Source organism: Scardinius erythrophthalmus (genome assembly GCF_964197995.2).
Source record: "Scardinius erythrophthalmus genome assembly, chromosome: 10".
Classification (NCBI taxonomy): Eukaryota; Metazoa; Chordata; class Actinopteri; order Cypriniformes; family Leuciscidae; genus Scardinius; species Scardinius erythrophthalmus.
In genome coordinates this window covers 5,664,633-5,681,651 of record NC_138230.1, presented here as the reverse complement: position 1 = coordinate 5,681,651, position 17,019 = coordinate 5,664,633, and the positions used below count along the sequence as shown (strand labels likewise).

At 37.8% G+C, this 17,019-nt stretch overlaps 1 protein-coding gene across 1 annotated transcript in view; it reads right to left on the bottom strand.

Moving 5' to 3' along the window:
• The window catches only part of LOC308697125 (uncharacterized protein), a 450,215-nt gene that overhangs the window by 181,051 nt on the left and 252,145 nt on the right, over nucleotides 1-17,019 (bottom strand). The window contains exons 16-17 of the mRNA XM_081376238.1: nucleotides 6,705-6,878; nucleotides 2,249-2,422 (exon numbers count right to left, since the gene is read on the bottom strand). Coding sequence (XP_081232364.1) covers nucleotides 2,249-2,422; nucleotides 6,705-6,878 — 348 coding nt within the window. The remainder of the gene's footprint in view (nucleotides 1-2,248; nucleotides 2,423-6,704; nucleotides 6,879-17,019) is intronic.

Below are 17,019 nucleotides of genomic sequence, written 5' to 3'. Positions count from 1 at the left end.
CCCGCGTTTTTATGAAGGTCGCGGAGGGGGCCATTGCTCCCATGAGAGAGTGTGGCCTTTGCATCCTCAACTATCTCGACTATCTCAACTATCTAGTATCAGACGACTGGCTGATACTAGCTCAGTCTTAGGAACAGTTGTGCGAAAACAGGGATTTGTTACTCCAACATATCAGCCAGTTGGGTCTTCGGGTCAACTGGGAAAAGAGAGCAAACTCGCCCCTGTGCAGAGGATCTCTTTTCTCAGTATGGAGCTGGACTCGGTCCAACAAACGACACGCCTCACAGAGGAACGTGTCTAGTTGGTGCTGACCTGCCTGAGTATGCTCAAGAGCAGGGAAGTGGTTCTACTGAACCATTTTCAGAGGCTATATCTAACCTATTGCGCGCATTGGCTCGTTCTAACATGCTCGAAGATGATAGGCTCCCTAGGGTGATCCCATTCAGTCGACGTCGACTACGTCCTTCGTTCTAACATGCTCGAAGATGATAGGCTCCCTAGGGTGATCCCATTCAGTCGACGTCGACTACGTCCTTCGTTCCCTCCTTCAGGGAACGGTGGGTTGCATACGCAACCAGGACGTTTTGTAGAAAGCCTTTTTTTAAGTGAATTTCGTTTTTATAAATTGTATCTTAATTTTAATCAATTTATCATCAACCAATAGCAGACAATATAATCATGGAGGCGCCCGCGCGGTCAGGTTTAGCCTAGGTTTATAGTAGCCTAATTATAGTAATAGTTATATAGTATCCTAATCTGTTTTTGCAGATTGTAGTTGTATAATTTCGGTTATCAGACATTTACATTTTTACTGTTCTATTCTTCTATTTACAGGATCTACAGAAACAACCTCATATACAGTTGACGAGATCGAGCTGGCGATCACTGATATATAGCCTATATCAAAGTACTGTAGTCTAGGCCTATTAAAATTATAAAAGATAAAAAACATAACAAACCCAACAATAAGCTATAAAATTGCAATAGCCTATATCTTCCATATTTCTATTTTTCTGGGGGCATTTGGCCCTCAAAATGTGGGCTAAACAAGAAAAGACAAAAATATAACAGACGCAGATGTCACGCTATAAGACAGATGCAGATGTCACGTTCAGTGAGAGGAATGAAGAGAAAGTTAATTGTGTATGGCGTTCCAATCGGGTCTTTAGTAAAGTTGCATTAAAGACCCGATTGGAACGCCATATCGAGCATGCTTGAGACATGCACTCACTTGTCTACGTGATTTGTTACATGTGCAGAGCGGAATGTTTGGATCCCACCACGTCGGTCTAGTTTGGTTTTCGGTTCTGTGTCAGGATTCAGACATCCATGCTCCGTGTTTTTTTTCTTCTTTTTTTGTGTGTTTTGTGTAGCACACGGTTCGTTTACATCGGCCACATGCTTTCATGTCATGTTTTGTCTTGTGCTGTCTTGTGTTTATCACTAGCTGTGTGCTTTCATGTTGTCATGTTTTGTGTGAACACGTGGCTTATGAGTATTCTCATTAGCTGCGTGTTCATGTCTTGTTTGGTGTGAGCACGTGGCTTGTCATGATTCCTTGTGCCATGTGCTGTCCTGTAGATTGTCTATCCCCTCCGATCTTGTTACCTGATTATTGATTAATTTGCTCCACCTGTCTTCCCTCGTTACCTGCCTTGTTTGCTCTCCCTATTTATTCTCCCTGTATTTGCAGTCCTGTGCTGGTTTCGTTGTCGTATATTGTCGTATGATTGTGTGTTCCTCCTTTACTCAAGTCAAGTCAAAGTCAAAGTCAAAGTCAAAGTCAAGTCAAGTCAAGTCAAGTCTTCCCACTTGGGGTAGTTTTTGTTTGCATTTGCTTTATTTTTACTTTTAATAAAAGCCCTATTCTTCTGTTCTGTCGCTCCTCGGATCTGGAATGCCCTCCCCAACCATCTGAGGCCACCTCAAACTATTGAGACTTTTAAAAAAAGTCAACATTTCTTTTTAGGATAACTTATGATTTTTAACTACTATGTCTATTTGTATTAATGTGTTTACCACCCTTTTAAGATATTAACAGTAGCACTTTGAGATTTGCTCCAAATGTAAAGTGCATTACAAATAAAATCTATTATTATTATTATTATTATTATTATTACTCAGAAGCTTTGGAAAGAATCTAATGAAGATTAAACATAATTACTTAATGGTAAACCTTTTTTGTATATCACTGATTATTCACCACAGGAGAGAAACAAACAACTTTGAGACTTTTATAAAATCTTACCTGAGTATCTCCAGTTTACAGTGAGGATCCTGCAGTAGATCAGAAAGCTGCTTGACTCCAAAATCTCCTACTTTATTCAATGACAGATCCAGTTTTCTCAGGTGTGAGGGATTTGATCTCAGAGCTGAAGTCAGAGCAGCACAACCTTCATCTGTAACACCACAATCCCACAACCTGTAGAGAACAATGACACTCTTCAGTCTCTCAGTTCAGGATCTACAGCTCAGATAAGCAGGAACTTCACAATTAGACACTTAATCCACGGCACCATTAACAGGTCCAGTCTAAGGTTCAGACCCGCTTCCACAAACTGCTTGAGCGGGATAGTTTCCATGTCATTAAAATTGCAAGAATATTTAATAACACTTTATTTAACAGTGTCCTTATTACATATGTTACATGAATGTCACTGGCCTCACTGTTTTAATTGATCCAGCTATCCAGCCACTAAACACTTCCACAATAAACTCCACGAAGGTGAAATTTATTACGTTTAATAATGAAAAGTGTGAAACTACAAAGAAGAGAACATACACAAGCATGAATTTCACAATATAGATAAATCATCAAATAAATGAGCATTCTCAAACACACAAAGCAAAGAACCAACAACAATACAGTTGTATATCAACAGCATAGATTAATACTTTGCAAACTTGAGTAGAAAAAAGTAAAAAACATGCTGAATTAAATACTACATTACATAGCACAGCAATAAAGTAGTGATGTGACGTTCAGCAACGAGGCTTCGAAGCTTGTATAAAAATAAAAAAACATCTCAAATTGAAGCAGTGTATCGGAGCTTGATTCGTTTTGCCATAACCACGTGATCTGTGACGTACGAAGCTTCGTTTCCACACACAGTCACGTGACTGCTTCGTATTCAGATTCAAAAATAGCGCAAACCCCTTGAGCAGGTTTCGAGTGTCATGCCCTTCGGTAGTAGTAAATAAAAAAAGAATTAGACTTAGCCCTCACACTGTTGAACAAGTCCTGTTCCTTAATAAAAAAAACTTTAATTTATTAAATTACCCACAAAATAAAATGTCAGCTCCCCAGTTCACAAGCACTTCACCATTCCACACAATTTCCTTTTATTTTGATTATATATGCCTACATGAGCCTTGCCTATGAACTCATAGGATTAGGACTGAGGCTAAAGTTGATGTGAATAAGGCTGCATTTGTAGATCAAAGCAGATTCATAAGAATTGTTTCTGTACAAGTGAATTAGTCCCATTTATTATTTTATTTTTTCATAAATTAATTCATACAGTTCTTTGTTCATACATTGTATAAGAACTACATCAACACTAACACATGAATTATGAGGATTAATTGTATTGCTTTGTGGTTTACAGAGCACAAAGTGATTTATTAAATAAAAATAAAAAATGGTCTTCTGGGACAGAAAGGCTGCTTTTCCATCTTTTGACCACAAGATGTCGCTAGTGTGCAACGTGTTTAAAAGCTTCGAGTAATGAACCATTTTATGATACAGTCGAGGAGGAAAGCCCCAGTGCTTCACAAAGCTTCATTTCACCATCACTACAATAAAGTACTCATAATGATCACTTAACAAAATCAAACAGTCACTTACAGATATTGCATTTCAAAGAGCTTTGATAGGCAAGATGAAGTTGGATGTCTGTAACCACATGGAGCACCTTGCACAACTAAAGCACTGAAGGAATATGGCCGACTTCCTCTTTAAAACAGGAAACCATTGGAAAACTAAGAAAAACCCAAAAATAAAAATAAAATAAAAGTCGTTTAAACCGAAGTTTAAAGTCCAGCACAATGAACTTACCATAGTAATAACAGTAAATTATGCATAATTACATGCAACTGACCCTCAACCAAATCCTAATCCTACCCTTACCCTATATGTAGTTGCTTAATATTACTTAGTACTAGGGCTGGGCGATAAATCGATTTTATCGATTAACTCGAATGTGTAGTTTACGTCGATTTGTTTGAATGAAAATCGGTTTTCTCTTTAACATTCGCCGATGCTCCCCGCTGGGCTCCCGTAGCTCCGAACGGGCTCACCCTTCCCCCGGGCGTTTGCCATAGAGATACACAAGCAACATGGCAAATTAACAAGACTGCGGCAGCACAAGCACACCCGCCAAAAAAACAACCTACAGTCTTACAAACTGAATCCTCACTCCTCAGGGCTGCCAACTCTCACGAATTCACCGTGAGACTCACGCAATCGTCACTTTTTAAATGCTCTCACGCCACACATCCATTTTCTTATGCAGAGAAAAATCGCGAAGCAAAGAGGACATATAACTAGATGTACCGCATGGCGGTACAAAATATGACTGCCGCTCAGGCCTGCACTGGCTTTCCACAAAAATAAATGACGTGGAGCAATTTGGCTGTATTGCGTGTTTATGTATATACCTAAAAAAGTAGTAGTATGTGCATGTCTGTCTGTGTGTGTGTGTGTATGTGTGTGTGTTTGTGTATGTGTGTGTGTGTGTGTGTCTGTGTGTGTATGTATGCGTGCGTACATGTGTGTGCGCGTGTGTGTTTGTGTGTGTGTGTCTGTGCATGTGGATTTGTATGTGTGTGTATGTGTGTGTGTGTGTGTGTATGGGTGTGTGTATGTGTGTGTGCATGCTTGCGTTTGTTTGTATTCCTGCATGTGTGTGTGTGACAGTATCATCCTAAACCAGCAACCCTTCGCTCAACACCACCATCTACAGGCCGATGAGTGTACAGTCACTAAATGTGCACATAAATGAATTTATTTTATACCCCCCCATGGATGAAATTCTACGAAACTTAGCATACCCCCAGAGGATGTCAAGTTAATCATACACATGAAATATGGTGCAGTTCTGAACATCTCAACTGAAGATAGGGGCGATTAAAGCAGAATAATATTGCATTTTCATTTTTTATGGGAAGGGGCGCAAATCACAAATGAGTGATTATGGTCTAGGTTGATGTGGGCCCTTAAGACCAACATAGCATAAAAATGTCTTCATCCTCGGTGCCACGGTTCAGGTAGTTATTTAGGAAAAACTGCATTTTTTGGATGCCCACCAAATTTCATGTTCCCCGGTGTTTCGGTGTCCCTGGTATCGTTGACGAAAAATTCACGGGGGGGCCAGCGCGCGGGGGGGGGAGTGGCCCCCGGGGACCAAACGAAATTTTTCCGTAAAAGTCTAGTGGGGCTACATGGCCACCAAATTTCATGTTCCCCGGTGTTTTTGTGTCCCTGGTATCGTTGACGAAAAATTCACGGGGGGCCCAGCGCGGGGGGGGGGGGGGGGAGTGGCCCCCGGGGACCAAACGGAATTTTTCCGTAAAAGTCTAGTGGGGCTACATGGCCACCAAATTTCATGTTCCCCGGTGTTTTGGTGTCCCTGGTATCGTTGACGAAAAATTCAGTAGATGACGGAAAAAAAAACAAAAAAAAAACTTTGACAATCCCTATATGACCGCTTTCGCTACCTACGCAAGCGGCGGTCATAATAACAGCTGGAGAACAATATGTCACGTAACATAACATTTAACTTACCTCTGGAAAGCCATTTAATGACCATAGCACGTTAGTTGGACTTTAAAATAATTGCTGTAGAGAGGAGTATTTTTGCTAAATATGATAACTATATTACATATTTATTATATTTTTACCTATTAAAATATTATAATGTTGTTATTATAAAAAAACGCATAATATTTAATTTGAGATGCTATTTTTAATAATACCAGCTGACAGGGCTTTAAATTAACATGTATCTACTGTACCTAGTATTTATCCAAAGGAATCGATATTGAATCAAGATCAGAATCAAATCACAAGAATTTAATTGAAATTGTGAAAGCAGTAATAAAAAGCAAACCAGTCATTTGTACCATGTAAACATTGTGTTGTCACTAAACTTAATAAAATTCTGTTTAGTTACCAAATGTTTTGACAATCACAATACACTTTATACAAATCCCAGAAGGGAAAATCAAAACAAAATTAAATTAAAACTAGTTTTGAATAATTTCTTTGTCATCTGCAGATTGATTTTAAGTAAGGGAAGAAAAATAAATTGATTTAAATCGTAAATCGTATTTTTGTGAAAAAATCTGGGATTTTTTTTTAAGCCATATCGCCCAGCCCTACTTAGTACTTATATATATAATTACACTGTAACAATGACACCTTAAAACAATGTGTAACCAAATATATTTTTTTTACTTTTATGCAAGTTCCCAAAAATCATCAAAATATCTGTATATGAACACGGCTGTCACATCTTTACATCGTCCAGTCATGTTTATACTGTCATTAATACTGTAAAATTATGTCAGACACATTGGAAAGAATCTAATTAAAATAAAATCAACATTTCCATTAGTAATTTCACAGTAGATTTTTTTTGTATGGCAATCATTATTTACCATTAAAATAGAGGACTATGTTAGGACATTTTATACAATCTTACCCTAATAATTCCAGTTTACAGTGAGGATCCTGCAGTAGATCAGAAAGCTGCTTGACTCCAGAATCTCCTACTTTATTCAATGACAAATCCAGTTCTCTCAGGAGTGAGGGGTTTGATCTCAGAGCTGAAGTCAGAGCAGCACAACCTTCATCTGTAACACCACAATAACTCAACCTGTACAGAACAATGACACTCTTCAGTCTCTCAGTTCAAGAGACACTGATATAAATTATAAGATATATATGAATTTCTCCATTCTCCTCAGGGTTCGAATTATGATTTCATCTTTGTGGGGGTCTCTTAAAAAAAAAAAAAAAAAAAGGCGTAGCTTTATAATGTAATATAAAAATTTGTAAATATAATTTAAAAAAAAAAAGAGGTCTAATGTGGTCCAGTGGTAGAACTTTTGCCAAGCGTGTCAGAGGTTTTGGGTTCGAATCCGTACTCATATATATATTTTTTTTAAATCAAATCCGATTATGTTTGTCAGTGGTTGTATATCAGGCAGAGACACGTTTGTGTGCATTTTGTTTTGTAATTTCACTGGAACGAATAGAGAGTCTCCACAACGGATTGAAGCGCGCGTCCGAGTGAAGACTGCGCGAGCCACAAACAAACAGTATCCGCGCCACTAATCGCAGCGGCAACGAGTACTTTGATCAGTTGATTTAAGCATAATGATGTAGTGTGATGACGAGATCCCGTGAGATCCATGTGTTTGGCATCTTGTCCTATCGTTTAAGTCATGCTACAGTAGTCTGAAGGAAAAAGTGCTTTATTTGTATTTATTTGTAATTTAAAATAATGGTGCTGATGATTTTTAGAGACCCCCACAGGTGTATGATTTTACTGCTTTCATGGGAGCTCATCCTCTCTCTATGGGAGCTCAGCTCCCACTGGCTCCCACGTAATTCGAACCATGAGTTGTCACCTCTTCACATCATCCAATCATGCTTATAACTATTGTTGTGGAAAATATGCAATTGTCCTGTTACAAGTATGCCTTTTTGTAAACTAGTTAACTGTAAATAATAAAACTATATTTAATTGAAACTAATAAGCTTGCCTGCCAAAAGTCTTTGATTTCTAGAAAACTGAACTGAACAGACCACGAAGAAGTCTTCTGACCTATAGATTGTGAGTATGAAAATTTAGATGCTTATGATTTAGGACAGATTTGATGTATTTTACCTAACTTAAGAATAATCAAAATAAGGTTAAAAGTGTCTAGAAATACGCATAAAACACTATCAAAAACTATCAAAAGTAAAATGACCTCAGAAACTTTGGAAAGAATCTAATGAAGATTAAACATCCTTTTCAGTTACTTGATGGTAAACTTTTTTGTATATATCAGTGTTTCCCGTAGGTTGAGAATTTACTTGTGGTGGGCAGGGCGAAGTGGTGCTTATTTATTTATTTGTTTTTTATTTTTTGATTATTACAGAATCTATATGAATTCAAATTAAATTTGCTTTATTTTTGCCCTTGCTTATAGATGAGGTTGACAGAAGTTAGCCACTTTCGTTTCAACAGAGGATGAAATGTGTCGTTATTTTTGAGTGTTGAGTGACGTAATATAAGTGGACACGTGAATTGAAAAGCCCTCGCAAGGCTCGCACATGACGCGCAGCGCTGCTCATGCTGAGAGAGAGATAAGACAGAGCTCCACGACTCATCTTTAAAAGACTGTGATCTCGATTCAAACACCCACGCGATCTTCTTTCAGTTTGTCTGTCTATTAAACCTTTGACAAAATCATATTGCAACATTCAAAGCTGTGTTGCCGCTGACCCAGAGAGAGTTGTCATGAAACAGCAGTCTTTTCCTCATAGTAGCCTATCATTATTTCTGTGATACAATAGTTCAAATTATCATAGAAGTACTGGGATAAAAGTTTAAAGGTCAAATATAAACACTGATGTCTATGATAGCGATATCAAAAAAGAGTAAATCAGCTTTTGATTTGGCACTTAAAATAACACATTTATCGATTACATTGTTTCGCCACAAGGTGGCAACAAGTGACTGTTAAAAAAGTATTTGTTATTGAATCATTTATTATCATTTATCAATTATCATTTATTAAAGAGAATGTAGTACTGTATGTTTCTAAAATAAGTCAGAAAAATGTGATGAATTGTTTTTGTAAATATGACTCATCTTATACATCATGTATGTCTGTATAAGTGTATGATTTAACTTTTCCCCATGGTCTAGTGTTTAAAAAAAAAAAAAAAAAAAAAAAAAACACAAAATCGAATCACAATACTTGTAGAATGCAATTCTTAAAAAAAAAAAAAAAATCGCAATATATATCGTATCGGCACCCAAGTATCGTGACTCATCTTATACTGTACATCATGTATGTCTGTATAAGTGTATGATTTAATTTTTCCCATGGTCTAGTGTTTAAAAAAAAGAAAGAAAAAAAAATCGCAAAATCGAATCGCAATACTTGTAGAATGCAATTCTTCAAAAAAATCGCAATACATATCGTATCGGCACCCAAGTATCGTGATAATATCAAATCGGGAGATAGGTGTATCGTCCCAGCCCTAATATTTTTCCAGTGCATTTTCTACCTTTACGGATACCTTTAGAAAATAAATAATGCTTTTCATTCATTTCAATAAAGAAATATGAAATGATGGTAAAAACAAAGTGATGCTGTTAAATTTTAAATTAAGACCGCCTGTAGGTGGCGGCAAGTCACTGTCTTTATGAGTGAGTCATTGAGTCATTCATTCATACAGTAACAAAGCAAGTGACCGAGTTATGAATGAATCAGATTCGTTCACCAACACTGCTGCAGATTTCGTAGTTATTATTTTGTTGCAAAAAATACTGACAATACTGTGTTTAAAATGATCACTTAATATTAATACCTTTTGTTTGTTGAACTGTTGTATAAAATCAATGTCACATTTACAATCGTGTGGATATTCGTAATGTGATCAACATTACAGGAACTTTGAAACTTTGAAGTGTCTGAATCTTAAATTGATCTCTATGCACAGCCTGTGTCTATATTTGTTCTTCATGCTAGTAAATGCTAAATACCCAGTTTTACAAAGGTCCATGGTCGAGAACGGCAGTATAGCGCGATTTGGCAAGGCAACATTCAGATCCAGCATGGACAGTTACCTGAGTGAGGGATATGCACCTGTCTGAGACAGTAACGAAATCAATTGCAAATGCAAATGGAAAGTTTGTGCAGTATGTTTGTTTTTCTGTAAGAATACAAATACCTCAACCTTTTAATATTGGCATTAAATAATTACTGACTTTTTCACAGAGCATTGGTTTCCTGCAATGTGTTCAATTGTGTTTGGGTGGTTATTATTAAAAATAATAATAATTTGTATTTGTATAGCGCCTTTCCAACACCCAAGGTCGCTTTACAAAGATAGGTGAGGTGACAGAAGGGGGTACGCAAACAAAATGCTGAATTTTGCTATTGATTTAATTCTACCCCACCTTAAGATAACATTAAAACTGAGTATGTATTTCTATAAGGTAAAATGCCGTAAATGCATGACATCCGATCAAATTACCTCATCTTTTGCGGTCAAAACTGACTGCATTCACACAAGCAGCGTGGATGACCAACTTTGTGAGTTTAGATTATGCTGCCTTGGCAAATTGCGCTATACTGCCGTTCTCGACCATGTACCTTTGTAAAAGTGGGGATTTAGCACTTACTAGCATGAAGAATAAATAAAGTCAGAGACTGTGCATAAAAATACTGATCAATTTAAGATTCAATCTATCTTCGATCAAAAACCCTGTGTGAGTTTCTATGTTTAATGTTATTCACATTATACGAATATCCACACGATTGCAAATGTGACATTGATTTTATACAACAGTTCAATAAACGAAATTTTCAACAATGTTTTGTCAGTATTTTTTAATTATTTTTTTTACAACAAAATAACAGCTTCAACGAAAGCCACAGCATAACAGCAGCATTCATTCATAAATACAGCTATTTGCTTCGTTACTGTATGAATGAATGACTCAATGACTCACTCATAAAGACAGTGACTTACTGCCACCTACTGGCGGTTTTAATTTAATATTTAAAAGCATCACTTCATTTTAACCATCATTTCATATTTCTCTATTGAACTTTTTTATTTTATTTTAATTTTATAAATATTTGTAAAAGTAAAAAATGCACTTGAAAAATGTATTCAAGGGGGCAAATATTGTCCCTTACTGAAAAAAGTGTGACTGCAGAGAAGGGGGTAGGCGACGCTGAAGGATGTTAAAAGCAGATGTAGTAATCCTGTATAATTTAAATTTATTATTAAAAGGAATAAATTAAAGAGTGTTAAAATAATAAACTAATCAGAAATAATACTAATAATAAAAGTATAAGAAATTATAAAATAGTGTGATGACTGATATTGCAGTAATCATCCAATCACAACCACGCTAGTCGCGGATGTGGGAAACCATTTTCTCTCTTCACGAGACCAGGGGGATAATCCAGCGCCCGAAAAGCGTACCACCCCCGGGGGCCGCCAATTCATTTTGGTGTCACTTTGACAGCGAATAACTTTACATCTGAGGCATTTAAAGACTCTATTTGTCCATTATTTATTTCTAAAGAAACACGATAATGTATAAAAGGCTCCATTACCTTGTATCTTACGTTATGGCCCCGTAGAAGCAGTTTTTGTAAAAAATAGGCTAATGATTGCGTCATAATCAATTACCGTATAGACAGGAGGAGAAGCTCGCGGTCAATCGGGGGGACTTGGAGGCATAAAGTCCGATAAAGTCAAGGGAGAAGCCCATAGAGAGTCATAAGGTTTCTCCTGCTCCTGCTCATGGACAGCTTCTGCACGCTCTCCGTATCTGCAAGATTCGGAAGGGAATGATTCAGATTTCTCTCAGCACAGCTACTAGAAGACTTACAACTGTCAGACAGGTTGTTCACGTCACATTACGTCGTCAAGCTCAGTTTGAGTCTGCGCAGTCGCTCAGCCATCAGGAAGCATGCTTCTAATTTGCTTCACTTTTCTCCATTGAAGTCTATGGGGTCGCTGTGTCCATTTCTTTTACTGTCTATGCACGAGACTAATGATATCAGCAGCAACATAACTTTGAGCAAGAGCTAAAAAGAGGAGTCAAAGAGGATAAAATACATCTATGCATTTATTTCTTTGGATTTTGGTCAGGTTTTTTTCCCATGCTGGAGCTCCGATCATTTCAATTAGAGGAAGATGTGAGATGGCGAGTCAACCCACACGAGACGAACGCTGTCTGAGGCGAAAGTTCAATCTAACCCAGGAACCGGGTAGGAAAATTCCGATTACCTGCTAGTTTCACACAAACAGAGCCACATTTTCTTTATTTTTTTCCTTCGAGAGACCGCTCAAAGGAATATCTTTGTGGAGATGGTGCTATTTTTTATTGATACTTATTTTATTTTTTTGTACCACACAGAGTTTTCCACAACTGTGGAATCAAATAATTTTCCTGGTGAATCTATTGAACTGAACTATTTTGAACCGAGTCACTTGAACTGAATCTTTCTGAACTGAGATTACTGAATCGAAATTGAATCGTTTGCACTGAATTTACTGAACTGAGTCTTTTGGATTGAATATATTGAACCAAACCTTTTTGAATTTTATTTACTAAACTGAATGTACTGAACAGAGTTATTGAACGGAATCTATTGAATCAAAACCTCCTGAATTGTTCTTATAACATTTTGAATATCAAAGAGTTATTTTTTTTCCTGTTTTGTTAACTGAGGTTGTCAAAAGTTATAATTGCAAACTTGTTATGAGATTGCAGTCTAACTAAACTCTGGAGTTATTGGGTGCACCAAGATTAGTCCATGCATTATTCATGTATTGCAGTTTGATTTTGAGTTTCTTTGTCATTACGATATATCATTCGACTGATACTGTGAATACTGTTAAATAATTTCTTTCTTTTACTTTATTCTCTACAAAGAATCAATTTATTTTCAATACAGATTTATTTCCTCACAAAGTTAAGCTGTTTAATTTATGCCTTCCAAGCCGAACCTACTGGCCTATAGATATTAGTATATTGTCAGTGCCTGTCAATCGACGCAGGTGTTACATAATACACATACCAAGGGCAGAAAGCAATATACAGAGGTCACTTGCAAAGTTATGTTAAAAATACCAACAAAGAGGGATTCAAGCAAATAGCATCAACAACAAGGTATAATTTACAGACTGTGAATTGAAGAAAACTGAAGAGTAATATCCAGAGAAACAATGAGTTTTTAAGAGGTTTTTGAAGGAGAGAAGGGTGGATGCTTGACGGATGTCTTGAGGAAGAGCATGCCACAACGCTAAAAGACCCAATGGCTCCCATGGTTACCAAACTATTGAAACTGACTGAATATGGCACAGCCCCACCTAAGATATTTTCCACCAGCCGCTACTGATTGCAGTGAAAATACAAAACGGAAGACAAAAGACAACGAGTGCAGTGCTGTAAAGGGGTGAGGCTACATAAGGTCTATAGTGACACAACAATTGAACGTTCGCAAAGACCCGCCCCCTTTAGTTACTGTTGCTATGTCCAACAAGCCACGCCACACCATGTTCTCATGCAGAGCGGAGAAAACACATGGCGGAGCAGAGAGCCCACTGACAACACACTGACAGACAGGACAGACCAGGCTACTTTTGATATGAAACACAAAGTCTCACCATTTTTTTTTTTAAAGAAATTTAAATGATAAATACCGTTTTGTGGCTCTTTAATGTGTCTGACAGATCACTCTAGCCTCAGTTAAAGCTGCTCGTGAACCGATCATCTCTTCCTTCTAGTTAAAGCTGCTCTAAGCGATGTTGGGTGACGTCACTTCTTGTTGATGTTCGAAGTATTGTCAAACAAAACGGAGGCTAGCTCGGCCCTCCCTCCTCTTCATCTCGTTCCCGTTCCCGTTCCCGTTCCCTCCCCCTCCGTGCTTCCTGAAACAGTCATGAACCATTTAGAAAAAACAAACTGGATTCACCCTGTCCAGCAAAAACAGAGCCGGATTGGGATTGGTAGCCCTTCTGCCGGCGGAGTTCTCACCACCTTTTGAATGTTTTTCCGATGTAAATTTGGGACTTCGCATTCCTTCTCCATTTCCCTATTCTTTGTTATTTGCTCATCGGATCGTGGTCTCTTTGGTTGTCTGTCGGCCATATCAAAATTCTCAAGAATATACAATTTTAACGTTAGTCATTGTTAGGACATCTCTGCTCTAGCTAACTTCCGTGGAAACCGTGGAAAGACGTCAGTACACGCCGTTTTTCAAGTTCAAATCCTCCAAAGTTAATCTACTAACTCTCCTGAACGCTTTGTTGGACAAAAATGGCAGATTATGATTGGTCAGATCGCCTGTCAATCAAACTCCCCGCAAAGGGTCAATTCCCCACGGAAGAGAAAATGACTGGAATTTCACTACATCTTTTTATGAGTAACAATTAATCTTTGTTTGGTGTTTATTTTTCATGGACTCTCAGGATTCATTCAAATAAAAACAAGATAACTTGCCCGAATAAGGTCCTGAATTAAACAGCCGTTCAGCATGCAGTTGATGATGTCCAGTTTGCCCCTTTGTTCACGGTCATTTCACGATCAGTTCACGGGTCGACGCTGCATGCATCTCTCTCTCTCTCTCTCTCTCTCTCTCTCTCTCTCTCTCTCTCTCTCTCAAAACAAAACATTTTATGCAATTTCATCCAACTGAATTGGAATTCGAATTGTATTTTCCTGGGCCGCTCAGGTAAACCTTGTGTATGGTAAACCCTATATATTATTTTTGTATATCATTCATTATTCACCACAGGAGAGCAACAGACAACGTTGAGACTTAAAGAATTAAATTAATATTAAATCATGTTTAATTCAAATTCAGAGTACTTATTTAGTCTTGGTTGAGTCTGGTTGATTTAGTTTACCCCTATGCATTAATTATCAAACATGCACTAACAGTTAAGGTTTCTGTTATTCATGTATGAATCCTTATGACTCTCTATTACTCTCTATAGCTCTTCATTGGTTTATGATTAGTTCATATCTTTGCTAATCATGAGTTCATGTTGAAATAACTATTAATTCAGGTATTAGTATATGATTATTCATGTACTGTTATTGTAAAGGGTTACCTGATATATATATGAATTTCTCATTTTACAGTATTGCTTTGGTAAGAAAGCACATTCCAAAAATAATGAATGTGATCATGTTTTATGAGTGTAATGATTGTTGTCAGAGTGACTTACTGAACTGATCTGGATTCTTTAACCACAGGCATCAGCTTCTGAAGAACTTCATCTGCTGTATTTCGTGCTCCAATAAACTTTTTTAGATCAAAAACATTCATTTTCTGCTCTGATATCAGCAACACATAAACCAGAGCTGACCACTGTGAAGAGGAGAGTTTGGTTTCTCCTATTTTTCCAGATTTCAGATAATCTTGGATCTCCTGCATCAGAGAATCATCACCCAGTTCATTCAGACAGTGGAACAGATTGATGGATCTCTCTGGAGAGCGATTCTCCCTGATCTTCTGTTTGATGTACTGAACTGTTTCCTCTTTGTTGTAGGAGCATCTTCCAGTCTGTGTCAGTAGTTCTCGTAAGAGAGTCTGATTGGACTCCAATGAGAGACCCTGAAGGAATCGCAGGAAAAGGTCCAGATGTCCATTCTTACTCTGTAAAGCCTCGTCCACAGCTCTCTGGTGCAGCTTAGATAATGAGTGATATTTCTTCTGGTTTAAGATTTTAGAAAATAAACTTTGTTTGGTTTTGTCAAACACATTTCTGTTCTTATATGTAAAGTAAATGTGTGCATATAGAGCTGCTAGATGTTCCTGGATGCTCAGATGAACAAAGCAGAAGACTTTCCCCTGATACAAGCCCAACTCCTCTCTGAAGATCTGAGTGCACAATCCTGAGTAAACTGATGCTTCTGTCACATCAATGCCACACTCTCTCAGGTCTTCCTCGTAGAAGATCAGGTTGCCTTTCACAAGCTGCCGATAAGCCAGTTTCCCCAGTTTGAGAATCATGTCTTCATCTTTCACTCTCTTCTTATAGTCCTTCTCATGTTTGATGTTGGTCTGAATGATCATGAAGTGTGTGTACATCTGAGTGAGAGTCTTGGGAATCTCTCCTCTCTCTGCTTCACACAACATCTTCTCTAGAACAGTGGCTGAGATCCAGCAGAACACTGGGATGTGGCACATGATGTGGAGGCTCCTCGAGGACTTCAGGTGTGTGATGATTGTATTGGCCAGACTCTGATCACTGATTCTCTTCCTGAAGTATTCCTCCTTCTGTGGCTCATTGAAGCCTCGTACCTCTGTTATTCGATGGACACACTCAGAGGGGACGAGATCCGCTGCTGCTGGTCTGGAGGTGATCCAGATGAGAGCAGAGGGAAGCAGATTCCCCTCAATGAGGTTCATCAGCAGCTCGTCCACTGAGGCTGATTCAGATATATTACACAGTTTCACTTCACTCTTAAAGTTCAGAGACAGACGACACTCATCCAGACCATCAAAGATGAACAACACTTTATAATTATCACTGGATATTTCCATTTCTGTTGTTTCAGGTAAAAAGAAATGAAGAAGATCTGAAAGACTGAGTGTTTTGTCCTTCATCAAGTTGAGCTCTCTGAAAGGAAGTGGAAATATGAGCTGGACGTCCTGATTCTCTTTCCCTTCAGCCCAGTCCACAATGAACTTCTGCACAGAGACTGTTTTCCCAATGCCAGCGACTCCCTTTGTCAGCACAGTTCTGATGGGTTTGTCTTGTCCAGGTAAAGGTCTAAAGATGTCATTGCATTTGATCGGTGTGCCCTCTGTTGCTGCTCTCCTGGATTGTGTCTCAATCTGTCTCACCTCATGCTCATTATTGATCTCTCCACTTTCACTCTCTGTGATGTAGAGCTCTGTGTAGATCTCATTCAGGAGTGTTGGATTTCCTTGCTTTGCTGTTCCTTCATACACACACTGAAACTTCTTCAGCAGATTTGATTTACATGTGCTTTGGAAAATAACAGATTACAACATGAATTAAAGATATAGAATTATTAATAAAATAAATGAACTATAGTCAATCAAATAATTACACTATATCATGCAAATAACATTGTTGTTGTTATGAAGATGAGCACGGCTGTTATTTGGCCTCAATTTTTGGTTCTCAATTTTTATTTTGTTATTTAATTTGTACTCACTTCAGGTCAAATTAAAGGGAAAAAAATAATTAATTCTGTAAAATAAATGTATGACAAAATGATCCTCTCTAGT